Source organism: Crinia signifera, chromosome 6 (genome assembly GCF_055691185.1).
Source record: "Crinia signifera chromosome 6, ASM5569118v1, whole genome shotgun sequence".
Lineage (NCBI taxonomy): Eukaryota > Metazoa > Chordata > Amphibia > Anura > Myobatrachidae > Crinia > Crinia signifera.
The window spans coordinates 250,542,786-250,559,372 of NC_139222.1; the positions used below are offsets into that span (position 1 = coordinate 250,542,786).

At 43.2% G+C, this 16,587-nt stretch overlaps 1 protein-coding gene across 3 annotated transcripts in view; it reads left to right on the forward strand.

The window, feature by feature from the left end:
* Positions 1 to 16,587, forward strand: part of KNDC1 (kinase non-catalytic C-lobe domain containing 1) — a 121,363-nt gene that overhangs the window by 41,650 nt on the left and 63,126 nt on the right. For 2 of the 3 annotated variants that reach the window (XM_083149307.1, XM_083149309.1), the window contains exons 4-10: positions 468 to 614; positions 3,270 to 3,384; positions 3,535 to 4,436; positions 7,503 to 7,617; positions 11,068 to 11,139; positions 13,361 to 13,428; positions 14,885 to 15,043. In XM_083149307.1, the coding sequence (XP_083005433.1) occupies positions 468 to 614; positions 3,270 to 3,384; positions 3,535 to 4,436; positions 7,503 to 7,617; positions 11,068 to 11,139; positions 13,361 to 13,428; positions 14,885 to 15,043 (1,578 nt within the window). The remainder of the gene's footprint in view (positions 1 to 467; positions 615 to 3,269; positions 3,385 to 3,534; positions 4,437 to 7,502; positions 7,618 to 11,067; positions 11,140 to 13,360; positions 13,429 to 14,884; positions 15,044 to 16,587) is intronic. The other variant, XM_083149308.1, reaches the window with a different exon arrangement.

Consider the following 16,587-nt stretch of genomic DNA (forward strand, 5'->3'; position numbering starts at 1 on the left):
TGTGCACTGCGCATGCATGATTTCCATTGGGGACGCAGATCAGTATTGAATGAAGATTTGTGCAATTTCTAAGGGGACCCCTGGGCAGTTACTGGTGGGAGGGGACTCTATCAGTGGTTGGCGTGTACGGGGGCCCCCATGGCAGTGGCAGCCATGTACGGTCAGACATTATGATCACCCATTGGGTAGCTGTAACATCTAATGTGTACACATTAGCGCCAACACTTGTGGGCGCTATTCCTGCGGCATTACCGTACAGTAACAGCTGTGACAAATGGCAGGCTCATAGTTCCAAAAGAAAGAGCTAGTTGTGTATAGAGAGAGATCACGCCCTCCAAGAGCGATTCGTTGGTTGTTTCCAATGTTTTTGCAGCTCGATGCTTATCGTTATCTTGTTTTAAAATGATTTAAATGGTACTTGACGTTTTTCAGTAATTTATGTTGATTAACTTATTGTTTCCATGCAGGCACATCTATATTCTCTAGGCGCCACTCTTAAAGCAGCGATAGAATTTGTAGTAGACCCAGATTCTGAGATCACTTTTTGTCAAGACCTGAATTCTTTGCTCGATTCTATGCAACAGGAAAACCCAGCAGACAGACCCGACATTGAGGTATGAGAGCGCTGTCCCCAGAATTACATTGTGTGGATTCCTTTAGTGTAAATATAGATTTACCAGTCTTCTGACTTTGCTGTTTTGGTTGCCTGTGATAGTCTTAATAGAGATCAATGAGCTTGTTATGTAGCTATAGATAGGGGGTTATTTTGGTTCACTCTTTCTGACAAAATCCTTCTTAGATGGACAAAACCATGTGCACTGCGGGTGGGGCAGATGTAACCTGTGCAGAGAGATTTAGCTTTGGGTGAGTTATTTTGTTTCTGTGCAGGGAAAATACTGGCTGCATTATTTTACACTGCAATATAGATCTCACTTTGAAGTAAAACCCCACCCAAATCTAATTCTATCTGCACATGTTACATCTGCCCCACCTGCAGTGCACATGGTTTTGTCCATCTAAGAAGGAATTTGTCAGCGTGAACCAAAATAACCCCCATAGTCACAAACAGGCCAAATATAAATATCTAAAAATGTACATTGTCGCCTAATGTCCAATTTCTGCCTTTTGACTTCAAACTGATCAAAACCGTTCTGTGCATTGTGCCTCTAAAGAGTTGTGTAACTGTTCCTGAGCCCTTGGTCACTTCACAGTTTACAATCCCCAGAGCAGGCAAACACAGACGTCAGCAAATATGTGACCACAATAAATATCCATTACTACGTATTTACAACCTTTCTCTTTTGGCCCTCAGACCAAAAAAGAAAATAAACATTTGAGGCTTGTAGATTCCTTGTCGGCTATATATTAACAGGGTTTCCATTACTCCTGCACCTATTTTTTGTTTTTATTGATTTCAGAATTTAGTAACACCAGCTAAACCATCCGGGGGCCAAATTCACAAAGATCCAGTTAAAACATAACCGGTTTTAATGTCACTACTTACTAAGAATGTTTAACTGCATATCCACAAAAGTCCATATATTGAGAACAAATAAAGTTTCCACCAGATTAAAAAATAAATAAATTGGTATGAAGTATTAGTACTCCGTCTACAATATTAACATAACGGAACATATATCAATGCTATTTTTTAATCATGAATTCTCATAGGGACTGATTCATGCAGATGTGTCTTAATACATCTAGCCTCCATACGCCATGCAGTGGGAAATGCTTGGTTTGGTTGAGCCCCCAGGTCCCATGCAGCACTGCTAAAAACAGGTGTATTTTTTGCTGGAAATGCATCTTCTTAATGCACCAGGAGACTGTGCTGATTAATGTGATCTATGACACGTGTACAAGGTGTGCGACTGAGTCTGCATACGGAGCAGGGCAGAACTTGTACTGGAAAAAAGCTGTGACTACTACATTGTAGCCCTTCGTATACAGATTCAGAAATTTAACCCCCCCCCCCCCCGCCCGAATCTCATACATAGGACATCTGATCTGAAGCACGGTCCCGTTCCCATCAAATCGGAGTTAGTGGTCGGACCTGCTGCCCATCTGACCTCTGACTCGGGGCCCCCTCCCGGCGGCCTGGAATGAGATAGCATGTGATACGTCGCATGCAGAAGGACCGCATGCATGTGTCGTATGCGATACTGCCACCCGGGAAGGTCAAGGTGGATCGGATGGCCATACACTGCTGCAAATTCGGCCACCTTTAATCGCACCCATATATATAGATAGATAGATAGATAGATACTCCAGCGGTAGGGGTGGGGGGAATCTTTGATGTCCGCCTGGGTGGTAGGGGTATTATATCAACCGCTCAGCATGTAGGGCCTGGATCAGTAATTTCCATTAATTACACCTTTACTGCACAGATGGTGGGAGAAGGGGGCATTAGACTGAATGAACGGGTCCTGATACATAACTTCCAGGGGGGTAGAGGATGTTTAATACGCAGAGATGGGGTGTATAGTGGAGTGGGCTTATTATTCATAATTTTCTGGTGGGAGGACAGCTTGCTTGACTGCAGATATCTCCAGTTCCCAGAAATAAATTTATTAGATTTTAATGGAACTAAAAACTAGAGAATCCCACCTACCAAATGGTACTGGGGACTAGGGGATCAGAGTTCAGGAGGCAGAGCAATCTGCCAAAGAGTATATAAAACTACATACCAGGTGTGTGGAGCTGGAGCAGTAACCAGCTGCTGGAAGGCTGATATCTCTGGTTTTGGTAACAGTAGAGACAAGCTACTAGTGTCCATCAAAGGGGGAAGAGTCCCAGCTTTTGGAATATACCCTCAGAAAAACTCTAAGTCAGACAGAACCTGAAATATCTGACTGGGAAGAGCAATTAACAGGCTTGGATGGGGACCACTGCTTTGAAGTCAGATATCTCCGGTTCCCAAGGGCCGATTTTTCAAATTCTCGTACCCATGGAAACTCAGAACCCCCCCCCCCCCCCCTGCGTGCGCTACTGATGCTCAATATGTCTGTACTCACAGTTCAATTGCTGGGCATGCGCATTCAGGCTGTGACTTATGCGCAGACCAGTGAACAGTGTATTGTTCAAATATCATAGTCTGTATTAAATCCACAAATAAAATGTAATGCCTAATTTATGTTCTGTAGATTTGATTTTTATTTAACCTTGCCAAGTGTGGGTGGAAAATGTTACTGGTCTGTAGATTTACACATGAAGTGTAATCAATCGAATTGGATTTTTTTATGAAATACATCTTTTTTTTGTTTGTGCAGAGCATTATCTCCCTATGTGAAGAAAAGATTAATGGTTCCTCCTCATCCATTTGTCGAAGCCTCTCTTCCATTGGCAGAAGAGTACTCTCTATAGAGTCAGTCAGTGCATTTCAAGGTAAATATTATGTACTGCTGTATCCTGATCAATATCTTCTGATGGCAAAAAACATTGCATAGAAAAAAAAAAATCAATGGTTCCTTGTCCAAGCCACTACAGCATTTTAGTTTAAAATCAATTTTTAATCATTTATCTCTTTGGGTTTAGATGGTTGGGAAAGTCTCTGGAAGGGGATCCACAAGGACAATTATGTGAATGCGCCGACGATTGAAAAATGTCCAAATCATATCTTGTCTATGGCGGACAATTCCTCTATCTGTCACACGATCTTCACCTCTTCACACGAAGAAGAGCATCAAAATGGATGGAGAGAAACTGAATTCAAAATGGAAAAATCATGCTCCTCCCCAAATTCATTCGGACATTACCTCAAGAAAAACAAGAGGGCAAAGTCACCCTCTTCAGAAAGGTTTGAGAACTTTGAGAGGGAAAAAGTTGAAGATGAAATGGCAAAACTTTATTTAAAAAAACACAGAAGAAATAAACACTCCTCTGTGGTAAACCTGGTAGATAAACATTCTCTTTCCCCGTCTCCACCTGGAGATGGAATGGTCTCTTTGAAAAGCTGGCCATCGTTTCCTAGTTGTCTGTCTCCAAATGAAAACAGCGGCGACCGCGATAATTCGGAAGATGGCCAAACAACTCAACCAACAAATCCTACGCACTTTGTTCATTCGAATCTCCACACGCCACACCACACAGACTGTGTTTCCCCTCTCGGACAATCAAAGTGCCATTCTCAGGTTTCCTACGAGAATCTAGTTACGGCTCTTGAACAGGAAAACCAGCAATATTTTTGTCCAGACAGAAACAAAATACTGAAAAAATACGCAACATCTGAGGATTCTGTTCCAGACTCTAATAAATACACTGTTCCGGTGCTAATAAATACACCACCGCAACAACACCACAAAGAACATAAAACCTTTACTTCTGCACCAGATTCTCATGAGGAGGTCTTACCGGTTTCAAGACACGTTAATAGCCTGGAAGTAGATGCTGATTTCAGTGGTGGGAATGAATTGTCTGCCGTAAGTGAGGAACAGCGGGTAAATATAAATATTTCTTTCACGCAGATGAAGTAGAGCTAAAATTTGTCGTTAATATTTTAAAATGTTTGCTAGAAGGCTGTACTTTGTCATGTTTCTCTAGTCTATAAAATGCTTTAATACGGAGGAATTACAGTCGGTACTTTAGGCCTGATGGCATTCACTTGTGTGAGATCAGGGGGTAGGATGAATTAATGCTGTGTATTTTAGGGACTGGAACAAATAATTTCAATCACAACGGTGACAGCTGTAAATACAGTGTACTTCGCTTCAGTGATAATATCTCTTCCCTGCCTGGGATGTAACGCTCTGCTGTGGTGCTTCTAACATAGGTCTGGACTGCATATCATTACTAAAATACAGTCCATACTGTGCTAGAAGCACCACAGCAGAGAGTGACACCCCAGGCAGGGAAGAGGAACTGCATGGCTTTTGAAAGATGTCTGGGCAGAACCTCCATGAACTGCAGGCGCTGCAACCCTCTTCTCAAAGTTGAAAGTTGCCGTTCGGTCTTGGTGTTGACAACAACCAGCAGCTTTCTTCTCCGATGGGTTTGCCCGACTTGGCAAGCGTTGGTTCATGTGCGTGGAAAGAGATGGGGACTACGTTGAATAGTGCATTACATAGAGGATAAACTGAGTTATGTACAAAAATAGTGTTCAAATGTGTTCACAAATAAAAAAAACATATAGTCATGGAGGCGTTACTTTTCAATCTAGTCTCGTATGTCCGAGTGTCCACGATGCACAATGCATTACGTGTGGCAGAAAATGATAGGCGAGCGAGGACACCTCTGTACTTTGGGGGTAATTCTGATTCACTCGGAAAGGCACAATCACTCTCTAATGGACAAAACCATGTGCCCTGCAGGTGGGGCTGAGGTAACATGCAGAGAGAGTTAGATTTGGGTGGGGGGTGTTCTTCAAACTGATATCTATATTGCAGTGTAAAAATAAAGCAACCAGTATTTACCCTGCACAGAAACAATAAAACACCCAAATCTAACTCTCTCTGCACATGTTACATCAGCCCCACCTGCATTGCACATGGTTTTGTCCGAGAGTGATTGCGCCTATCCGAGTGAATCAGAATACCAATAATTACAGAGGTGTCCTTGCTCTCTTATCATTTTCTGCCACACTTAATGCATTGTGCATCATGGACACCCTGACATACACGCCGAGTGAATCAGAATAACCCCCTTTGTGTGCATCATTTTGAGACCGGTTACCTACACATTATTTTCTGCTGGTGTTTTAATGTGTGGTGTAGCTTAGCATTGCAATGTGCTTTTCAGCCTTGGGTTTCATTCACATGGGAAATAATAATCAAGGATTTAAACCCTTTTAAAGCTGTCCATCCAGATACTAATAAGCCATATACTAACATGCATTCTGATGTGCATGTGCTTCACTTTATCTACATCTTCACACAGACTGCAGTGTCACTGTTACTGCACCATTATTCTAGTGAGAACGGTCGTTAAGTACATTGTGCACTACACTGCTGGGGGAAAGCATTTTTGTAGAAAGGACAGAAGCCAGTAGGCCATGCTTCACTGTTTACATACTGTACTACACCCCAAAGGGTGAAGCCTTGTGTTTGTATTGCCAGTATGTATAAGCATCTCTGCGGTGATGGCTGTAAAGAATACAAGACTGCTCCAATAAATATCTTGCTCTAGGTATGCACTAAATACTGTCCATCATGTAATATTTTTTTGTACTAGATTATGGGTTGTTGTTTTTTTTATAGATTTGTATAAAACTGGGGGAGAGGGGGGGGGGGGGAGACTTGTGTCCAATTCTCACAGATCATGGTTCGGATCCGACTGTTTATACTGTGTCACTACCTGGCTGCAGTTTCTTCATCCAATGTGTACACACCTGGCTAGTACAACAAACCCCCCCCCCCCAATCAGTAACCAGCCCTGAGCCTCTGAGTCTAGTCTGGTATTGGAAATTAGTGGGGGGTGACTGGCATGAAGGTTCATGTATTTTATAACAACCAGTGCCATGCTGAACCAGCTGTGGGTCTAATGCCATAGCAGGGTGACAGTGGACCTCTGCCAGCACATTAACCAACACCAAACCAGGACTGTAATTCCATAGGAAGTGGGGACCCTAAAAATAGGTTTCTCCATTTCGAGCAACAACACTCTAGGGCTATCCCCCCGCACCCCTGGTGACAGTGAATGTGGGTTAATAGGATGTTATTTTTGCTCTTCAGTCTGCCTACAGGTAATAGCAAGTTTGCTAAGGCACACAGGCACTAGGGGTTGGGACCGCTGGCATATGTAGTTCTCTGGTAAAAAATAAATAAATCCTCCTTTGAACTCTTTAGCATGGCTGCTGCCCCCCAGAATATTTGCCACCTTCTTTCTTAAGGAGCTCTTGCCTGCTTTTCCACTGCTGCCGAACTGCCAACCGGGAAGCTGGAGGGAGTTTAACCATGCAGATTACACCTTTTCTGGTCCCGGGATCCCTATGAATCTGGCCACAACTAGCTGCAGCAGCTATTCACTCTCTGCGTGCTAGGCAGTGCTGCTGATAGCTGTAGATAGTGTGCTGAGCCGTAGATCAGTTGCCAGTCTACATCCTTGTATATTGTTCGGCTGGTCGGTGATCTGATCTCTAGTCTTTAAACTTGTCTTAAAAACCATGTGACTGGGATCAGGTGAAAAGATTGGTTGGCTGTGAGGCACACCCTTGTCCAGTGTTGTACAAACTGATGGCTCTGGGGTAAGATTTTCTTACAAGTGGAAAGTGTCTCATTAACGAATGAGAATATAACTGCACAAAAGTGTTCCTGATGGGCACCATGGTTTTATTGGTGTCTCGCAGCACTTGGGCCTTGGGTTACGTTCTCACGTCGGGGTGCTCTACTGTTGTTTATGTGGGTTTGCGTGGTGGCTCAGCTGCCCTCCCACAGGTATATTCATTGCCCTCTGACAATATGACCTTAGTGTTAGTGCATGTGTTTCCGTTTTTAATTCCATAGCCTTATTATGTGTATGTATTATATCTTTGTTAACTTTTATTATAACTCTTTTATATATTTATTTAGTGGGTCTCCCTGAAAGAATTTTTAACCAACTACAGAAAGCCCTTACAGGAAGATGAGCTGTGGGCTTTGTGCCATGAGTGTTTATATACGCTGCAGACATACGTTGATTATCCAGGTAAGATTTATTGGTTATTTAATGCATTGTCTCTATGTGCCGTTATGCTTGTCAATGCCATTGTTAGAGTTTTGTTCCCACCAGACAGATTGGACAGATAAATCTGTGTGTGTGTGTTCCCAGCTTAACACGGCATTTCATATGCAGATACAGCCCCCCGTCTCACAGAATATAGGCGTGCCCCATATCATTTAAGGAGCAGAAGCTACTTGCGCATACTATTTGCTCGTTATGCGACACATGGTAACAGAAAAAGTTGCTCGCAAAGGTGCTCTCTTAGTCTTTCTACACAGACCATGTGCCATTTTAGTTGCTCTTCTTCATAAGCTTTCTAATGTATTTATATCTTTCTGGAGAGAAGGCCTCCAGAACTGAACACAGTACTCTAGATGAGGTTGTACCAATGACCTATACAGTGGCATTATTACTTCTTTCTTTCTACTGCTGATACCTCTCCCTATGCAGCCAAGCATCTGACTTGCCTTCTTCATTGCTTTGTTACATTGCCTGCCTGCCTGCCTTTTTAAGTCCCCTGAAATATTGACACCTAGATCCCTCTCTTCCTCAGTAGTTTCCATTATAGTGCCATTTATACTATATTTAGTCTGGATTTTTGAGACCTTTGTATTTTTTTGCACTAAACTATAGTTGCCATGCTCTTGAATATTCTTCAAGACTGCCTAGATCAGTGGTTCCCAAACTTTTTCAAATCATGGCACCCTAGAGCATCAGAATTTCTTTCACGGCACCCCATGGCCAAAAATTTCTTCAGAAAAATAAATAAATAAATTAAGTAAATTGTTTTAGATGTCATACAAAGGTTATTTATGGATGATGGACAGGATTAGCATCTTATTATTGACAGCCCACCAGCAATGTTTTTGCCTTTTACATTGACCATAAATAATTTGAATTGGCCCTGGACCACCAATCCAAAGCACTCCTGTATGTGTCCCGAGGCACCCCAGGGAGCCACGACACACAGTTTGGGAATCACTGACCTAGATCCTCATTCATTTGTGTTGCTCCTCCTGATGTGTCCGCCCTGTTGCATATCTTTGAGTCATTTACAAAGAAGCATATTTTCCCCTTCAGTACCATTTGCAATGTCACCAACAATATATGATAGAGCGCTGGTCCAAGTACACATCCTTGGGGTACTCCACTGGTAACCTTTCCCTCCTTAGACTGCTCTCAAATTTACTACATCTCTCTGTTTTCTATCCAGTAACCAGGTTCTTGCCCATTTACCTTAGGCTGGGTATACACTTGAGTGATATATTAGCACAATATGTAGTTTCCGGGAAAATCACGTGCATTGCCCATTGTGTACCCACAGTTGAGCTCCCTTGGGTTCAGTGGTGGTTTTTACCTATGGGCTGCAGGGCTGCAGCCCCCCCCCCAGGTAAAATTCAACACTGTTTTCTGCCTAAGTGAAGCAAGATGCAGTCTGTGAGACTGCTCTGGCTTCACTGACTGGCAGTGACTTCCTATTGGAAGTGCAAACCTGCCAGTCACCAAAGGCATCGGGAGGTGTTCCTTCCCTCCGGGACGCCTCTACATGGGCTGCTGAGCCGCAGCCCATAAAAACCTGGTTCCACGCATGCGCAGTGCCGTAGAAGCTGCTGCGCATATGCTGGCGCTGCGACGGGGGCGGGGACTGGCAAATGGGACCAGGATTGGCAGCAGCGGGGACCACATCGCTGTGGCAGCGGAGGGGGGTGCATCGCGGCAGCCCCCCTCCTCCGCAGAGGTAAGAGCCACTGCTGCTTGAGTTATTTATGACCTCTTCTGGTTGGTTGTGCAGCACAATTGATCAGAAGAGGTCATGTATAATGCCATGCTGCTAAAGGCAATATGCATGGTACACTGCGACGTTTGCCACTGCATTGTGCACTGTGTATGGACAGCACAATATATTGTCCCATTGTCTAACAGATTGGACAGAATCATCTTGTTCTGATGTTTACCAGGCCTTAATGGTTGCTATATTGGCTAGACATGGTTTGAGAGTTTCTGCATAAGCCACAAGTGTAATGGCCACTTATTCTGTACTGTCAGGCATATAATCTACTGGGGAAAATAGAATGTCACAGATAGCGTGTTTATTATTACTATATCCGCTCTCTATATTAATTATCGCTCTCCCAGTCTGAGAACAAGACCCCTCTTACTCCAGACTCTAAGTAAAATGCTGACAGAAGCTTTTTATGCTCCGCGCACAAAAGTCTCTCTCTCCTCCTGGCAGATGATAAAGTCATTTTGACGTAATTCATACATCAGAACGCTGGTTTGGTTCTGGATTGTGTGAAAACCATTGTACTCCGTTTGGCAGAACCACTGTGCTGTATTGTGTGTCAGGGGCTTCTGGATGATAAATGTAACGCTTTATCAGCGTAATGTGTCTTTCTGAATTCTCTGTGAATGCATCTGGTTGTAACCAAAGCAGATCAGTTTTAACTATGTTTCTTAATTCAGAAAATCGTTTTTTTTTTGTGTGTGTTTTATGTGCAAATGTGGTAATATAATTCCAGTTAAAGCTGTTATGGCCAAGACTGCAATTGTTGTGGTGCATAATTCTATTGGGTGTTTCCCATTTGTAGAGGAATACGTTACAGGTTTTGTTTCCCATATACAAAATACGTAATATTTTGAAATACAGAATGTTATTTTTTGAGTGTGACTGAGATAGTGACATCTTTAATGGTTCCGTACATACAAACTTTATTTAATGCTGTGTGTACTGTATAACGTGTATATGAAAACGATTGGGCCAGATTTCACCTGGTTCCGGCGGATTGGGCTGAGAAATTGGGTGAAACCGGCCGAAATCGCAAGTGTATGACATCCGATCGCATCCGATGTTCAGGCCCGTGCGCATCGGAGTCTGAGGTTGGACGGTCTACACATAAGTTAAATGTTATGTGCAGCCATCAGCGGCACAACACGGGTGCTAAGCACCCGTGATGTGATGCATAAGGTGCGGCGGGCAGCAACGAGAATTGAAGAATCCTATTTAAAATACAGGGCGTCCTCTTATTGGCTGAGAGAGTGGCCACCCAGTCTTTTGAATAGGATTTTTAAATTCTGCTGCCTCCGCCTGCAGCTGCCTGGGATTACATGTGAAAAAAAAAAATGGCACATCAAGTGCCAAAACTTAGTGAGCTCTGCCGGGGGAGCTCTGGGGAAATCGGGTACAACTTTTCCTTGGTACAAGTCGGCCTAATGTATAGGGGCCTTACACTTGTCTCACTGAATAGTTGGTATAATCTTTGCTTCACTACATGCTTTTTCCAGAATCAAATTAGCGCTATTTTGCTGGTATAGATCCGAACTCTACATTAGACCAAAACCCCTTCTGCTGCCCACTTCATCCTCTGCAGAACACTCCTCTGAGAAGAATTCATTAGGTCTGAAAAACTAAACTGTTCCCATTTTGTTTTTTTGCAGCGATCTTATGTCTAGAATCTGTGCTTATTGATCAGTGTGGAGAGGTTCTGATTGTTACTCCTCAGAATGGAGGTAAGATGATACATTTAGCTGCGGTTGATATTATTGGGACTATTTGTCAAGCTTGGAGAGAAAAAGTCCAAGCCAATCCGCTTCTGTCATGTTACGGCTGCGGTTTATAAATGACAAGAGCTGATTGGTTGGCAGTTTATCGCTCTTCAAGCTTTGATTAATTGGATTCTAATGTATAGGTTGATGGTATCTAGGTTGACCCCCATATAGTTGACATCCATTTGGTCAATACGTCAATAGGTCAAAGGTCGGCAGGTACAAACTGTCAACGCAAGTTTTTTTTTATATGTTTTTCCATCTTTTACTTGATTTACTATCCACGTGAACTTGAATTGGGGCTGGAAACCTGCTCAAAGCCTGGCAAATAAATCTAGACTGTGAGGGTGCTTCGATATAGTTTCACATACAAAATGACACCCAAAATTTTTTTTGACCCGGTCAACCTAATGCATGTTGACTTAGTGACTGTCTATCCTCTAAAGCAAGCCCTGCTAACATGTGGCTCCCCAGCTGTTGTGAAACCACAAATACCAGCATGCCTTGCTAAAGTTTGGATGGCTGTTAGGGAGTGTTTAAAACTGTGGCAAAGCATACTGGGATGTGTAGTGTCACAACAGCTGCAGAGCCAAAGGTTGGCCGGGTCTATAAGCGCACACGGATTAATCTTCACATAACAGTAGAAATAAGCTCCACCCCTAATGGCGTCTAGTCAGGATGAATGTTGATGCGTGCATTGTTAAACGGATGTCATTTTCCCTGTCATTTGTGGTGGTCCACGATTAGCGACCCCAATAACTATTACATGTCGGACACTTGCTCATATTTCTCCCTGTGTCAGGCAGAGGGTGGTGCAGGAGACAAGTGGAGGCAAGCAATGGCACAGTCATATAAGCATACAACATGGAGAGCCGTCCTCTCGCAATGCTTCACGGTCACATTCCCTGCTCAGGTATCCGACAGCCTTTTATTCCCACAGTATACTCACACTCTGACGTTCCTCTGCCCCAGAAACATTCTTATTGGTATCTGTCCATCACTTCATCTATTGTATGTAATAGAATCTTTACACTGCACAGCCTCCTATGCAGTGCATATTACCACACTGTAGACTCCCATTCTCTGGGCCTGCAATGTTATGCACAGCCTCATGCCCATACCATCTGATTAGTCTTCTGTGATGGACTCATATGTGACCTACAAAACACCCATACCTGGTGTTTCCACATTTAGCTTCAACACCTGACATACATACATACATACATACATACATACATACATACATACATACATACATTTGAATGAAAAACAGGGCTCAGAAAATGAATGAACAGCCTACCTGATCCTCTCCTACCTGACCCTCTCCCTCTGTCACTCAGTACAGTGTCTATAAATCCTGGGTGCATGTTCAGGGGAAAGGATAGATGTGGATGACCGACAATTAAGATGCTGGCTGTAAAATTACAGATGCCCACACTCCAAAGTAGGGAATCTCACACCCCACAACCCACCCCTCCCTGCTAGTGCCTATCCTTCCTCCACACCCCACCTCTTAAACCTAACCCCTCTAAGTGCCTAACCCACCCTCCCTGCAGAACCCCCCCCCCCCCCCCCCTAGTGCCTAAAGCTAACCCCCCCCCCCCCCTCGATCACTGGTCTGACCTTAATCCGCTCTGGTATTGAGTGATGTTGTTTTGGCAGCACTGTGCTAGTGGAAAGTGTTGTCTCTGGATTCTTGGGGTGTGTTCTTGCTATTATTTGTGTTTTATGGACTGTATTTTAATGTTTCTAGTAAAATATATAATTGGAGTAGTAGTGTGTATGTCTGTGTACATGTTGCGGACACTAGGGTTGTCTCCATGTACTGATTGGTGATTTACTTTGCCTGGCAGCGGGAATGTGCACTTTTGATTGTATGCCAATACATATATAATATTACATGCAGCTACCTGACCTTTATGCCTTAATAATTATTGCCGTTACAATACTGTGCAACCAAGGTAAAGCTCTGTTATATCGTGCGGTCATTGCTCTGATATGGTCCGACAAAAGAGCCACATAAACTACCTATATAAATGGAACTCCTGCTACTTATTAATGTTTATTTACCATGCACCCCAGCTAGGCCTAACATTACAATGTGTCTGTTGTACTATCCACTGTGGTTTAAGCTTTCCTAAATCTAAAGAAATGTTTTACTCTTTCTTTATTTTTTCCCCTACAGAGCCTTATGATGCATTTTGTGTCCCCCCTGAATACGGCCCTGATGGAGATGACGTTGGAACGGAGAAGGTAAAATACATGATTTATTTCTCCACCCCATTGATACAATGGAAACATCCCTCACATCTATTTTACGGTATTCATTTGTTGGATCGTTTAATTTTCAGATTTTGTTGTATTACTGCAGTTATTTATTCCTGACCCTAGAAAAACACCTGAGTGTACTGGGAGTTTTGGAAGTGGTGAAAATAAAAGGTTACTCGATCATAAAAGGATTAGGGAAAGGGATAGCATGATCACCGGAGTGCTGCTGCTGAGACGTCGCCGCCCAAATTGTTGAGACAGTGAAGTGAAGACAGTGTAGCCACGAGGAGAACATAACACGCCACTAGGACAGTTTATTTGAGAGTTCATCATGTCGACATAACATCTGCGTAGACATGGTCACTGTCAGCATTCTCATGAATGTCAACATAATGGTCTACTGTACCTATCTTCATAAACTTTCTGTTCCTGTCCCTGTACTTTTCCATGCCCTTGTGATGTTGAGATGAGCATAGAATAACAAACGATAGATGTGTCCACATACATCTGGCATCCTTGTGCATTAAACAGCCCTTCTAGACGCACCATGCTGTGACATAACTAAGTCGTGCCAAGCTTGCAACCTTGCGTACATGGGGCATATTTTTGACCGTGAACAAAAATGTGCGAGTCGAGCACTAGTAGGGACCGCAAGCTTCTCCTACCTAGTTGGGCTCTCCCCTGTGTCCATAAGAGTGCAATACATCATAACAACATGTCTAACATCTGCTAAAACCCATCCTGATACCACGCATCATATTTATGCTTCTAATGAAACGCTGCACAAATCCAGTAACATTTAATTTACATGTTCTAAAATTAAACTTGTTGTATCTAGTCTTTAATAGAGCATGTACTAATTACGGCAGAATGTGAGGGTTTCCTGTAAGTAGAAGCAGCACAGAGTTGTGCAGCAACATCTGGCACACAGGTTTATCTCTCCCCTCCGCAGCTGCTTCTAGTATCCATAGAGACCGTACAGGTTTCCTGACATGAACGAGGTTTCCAGTCTGCCGGTGAAGTTTAGGTTTAAAATAACCAGTGCGCGGTGGGCCTCCAATGGGGCGAAGCCAACGCAGCACAATATTTAATACCGTTAGCAACAGCTGCGCTAGAGCTGGAATGAAAAACAGTTGATTGTGACTTCAGCCAATAGCTTGTAACAGTTTTAAAATACAGTTCTCTGTTTATATGCTGACATATAGAGGGTGTTATAACCGTGAAACTGCCATTTTTTCAAACACAATGTGCAAAATTATTATCTCTCTTTCTGTCTCTGTCTCTCTCTCTCTCTCTCTCTCTCTCTCTCTCTCTCTCTCTCTCTCTCTCTCTCTCTCTCTCTCTCTCTCTCTCTCTCTCTCTCTCTCTCTCTCTCTCTGTGTTTTGCTAAATGTCCCCCTTTGTCTGCAGATTTTAATACATTCTTGTTTTCATTTTACAGACCTGTGTTTATGGGATCGCAGCTATTTTATGGTCAGCCGCTAAGTTCAATTTCCCTGCAAATCACAAGCTAGCTCTGCCTAAGAAGCTTAAGCGCTTGTTCCTGCAGATGGCAAAAAGAGATGCGGATGAGAGGCCAAGTTTAGCGGAGGTTCTGCAGGTAAAGTCACATGTTACATTTCATCTGTCTTTCTGCAGCCACTGGAGAGCCACAGGCTGCTCTTGCTCAGATACATGGGCAGCACGGACGGTGTAGTGGTTAGCATTACTGCCTCACAGCACTGAGGTCGGGGGTTTGATTCCCACCATGGCTATAACTCTGTGGAGTTTGTATATTCTCCCCATGCTTGGGTGGGTTTACTCCGGGTACTCTGGTTTCTTCCCACAATCCAAAAATATACTGGTAGGTTAATGGTCTCCCAACAAAATTAACCCTAGAATAAATGTGTGTGCGTGTACATGTGGGAGGGAATCTAGATTTATTTACAGTTTCTTATATAGCGCAGACAGACTTGGAGGTAAGAGAGCCCTGCTGCAGGCTTACAATCTATAGGGGCATAGGAGGGAAACACAAGGACAGGCACCAGTAATAGCATAGCTTGTAGGTCCAGAAGGGAAGCTATATAATACATAAGTGCCTCAGAGGGTTATGCGTATAGAACTTAAATATTATAGGCTTGCCTGAAGAGGTGAGTTTTCAGGGAACGCCTGAAAGTTTGGAGGCTAGTGGAGAGTCTTATTGTGCGTGGAAGGGCATTCCATAGGATGGAAGCAGCCCGATGAAAGTCCTATAATAGTGAATGGGAGCTAGTGATCCGTGCAGAAGAGAGACGCAGATCTTGTGTAGAGCGTAGTGGTCGAGATGGATGATATTTTGTGATAAGGAAAGAGATATATGCTGGTGCAGTATGGTTAATAGATTTATATGCAAGTAGAAGTGTTTTATATTGAATACGGTAAAACACAGGTAACCAATGTAGGAACTGGCAGAGCGGATCAGCATAGAAACATAGAATTTGATGGCAGATAAGAACCACTTGTCCCATCTAGTCTGCCCCTTTTTTTTAAACATGTTACCTCAAACCATATTTGATCCTTATTTTTTTGTAAGGATATCAATATGCCTATCCCAAGCCTGTTTAAATTATACTACTGTATTTGCCTCTACCACCTCTGATGGGAGGCTATTCCACTTATCTACTACTCTTTCTGTGAAGTAATTCTTCCTCAAATTTCCCCTGAATCTTCCTCCCTCTAGTGTCAGTGCATGTCCTCGTGTTCTGCTGCTCCTTTTCCTGTGAAGAATGTCTCCCACCTCTACCTTGTTAAAGCCCTTGATATATATGGTCCCCCCTTTCCCTTCTCTGCTCCAAAGTATACAGACGATGAGCGTCTTGCTTGGAAGATCAGCCTAGCAGCAGCATTTAAAATGGATTGCAGTGGTGAGAGTCTGTTCTTGGGAAGACCAGTTAGGAGACTATTGCAATAATCAATGCGGGATATAATGAGTGCATGGATAAGAGATTTAGTAGTGTCTTGTGTGAGATTGGGTCGTATTTTGGATATGTTTTTTAGATGCGTGTAACATGATTTGGTGACCGATTAAATGTGGGGAACAAAGGACAGTTAAGAGTTGAGGATGAACCTTTAGGCAACGAGCTTGTGGGGTAGGGTAGATTGTCGAGTTGTCAACAGTGATGGAGA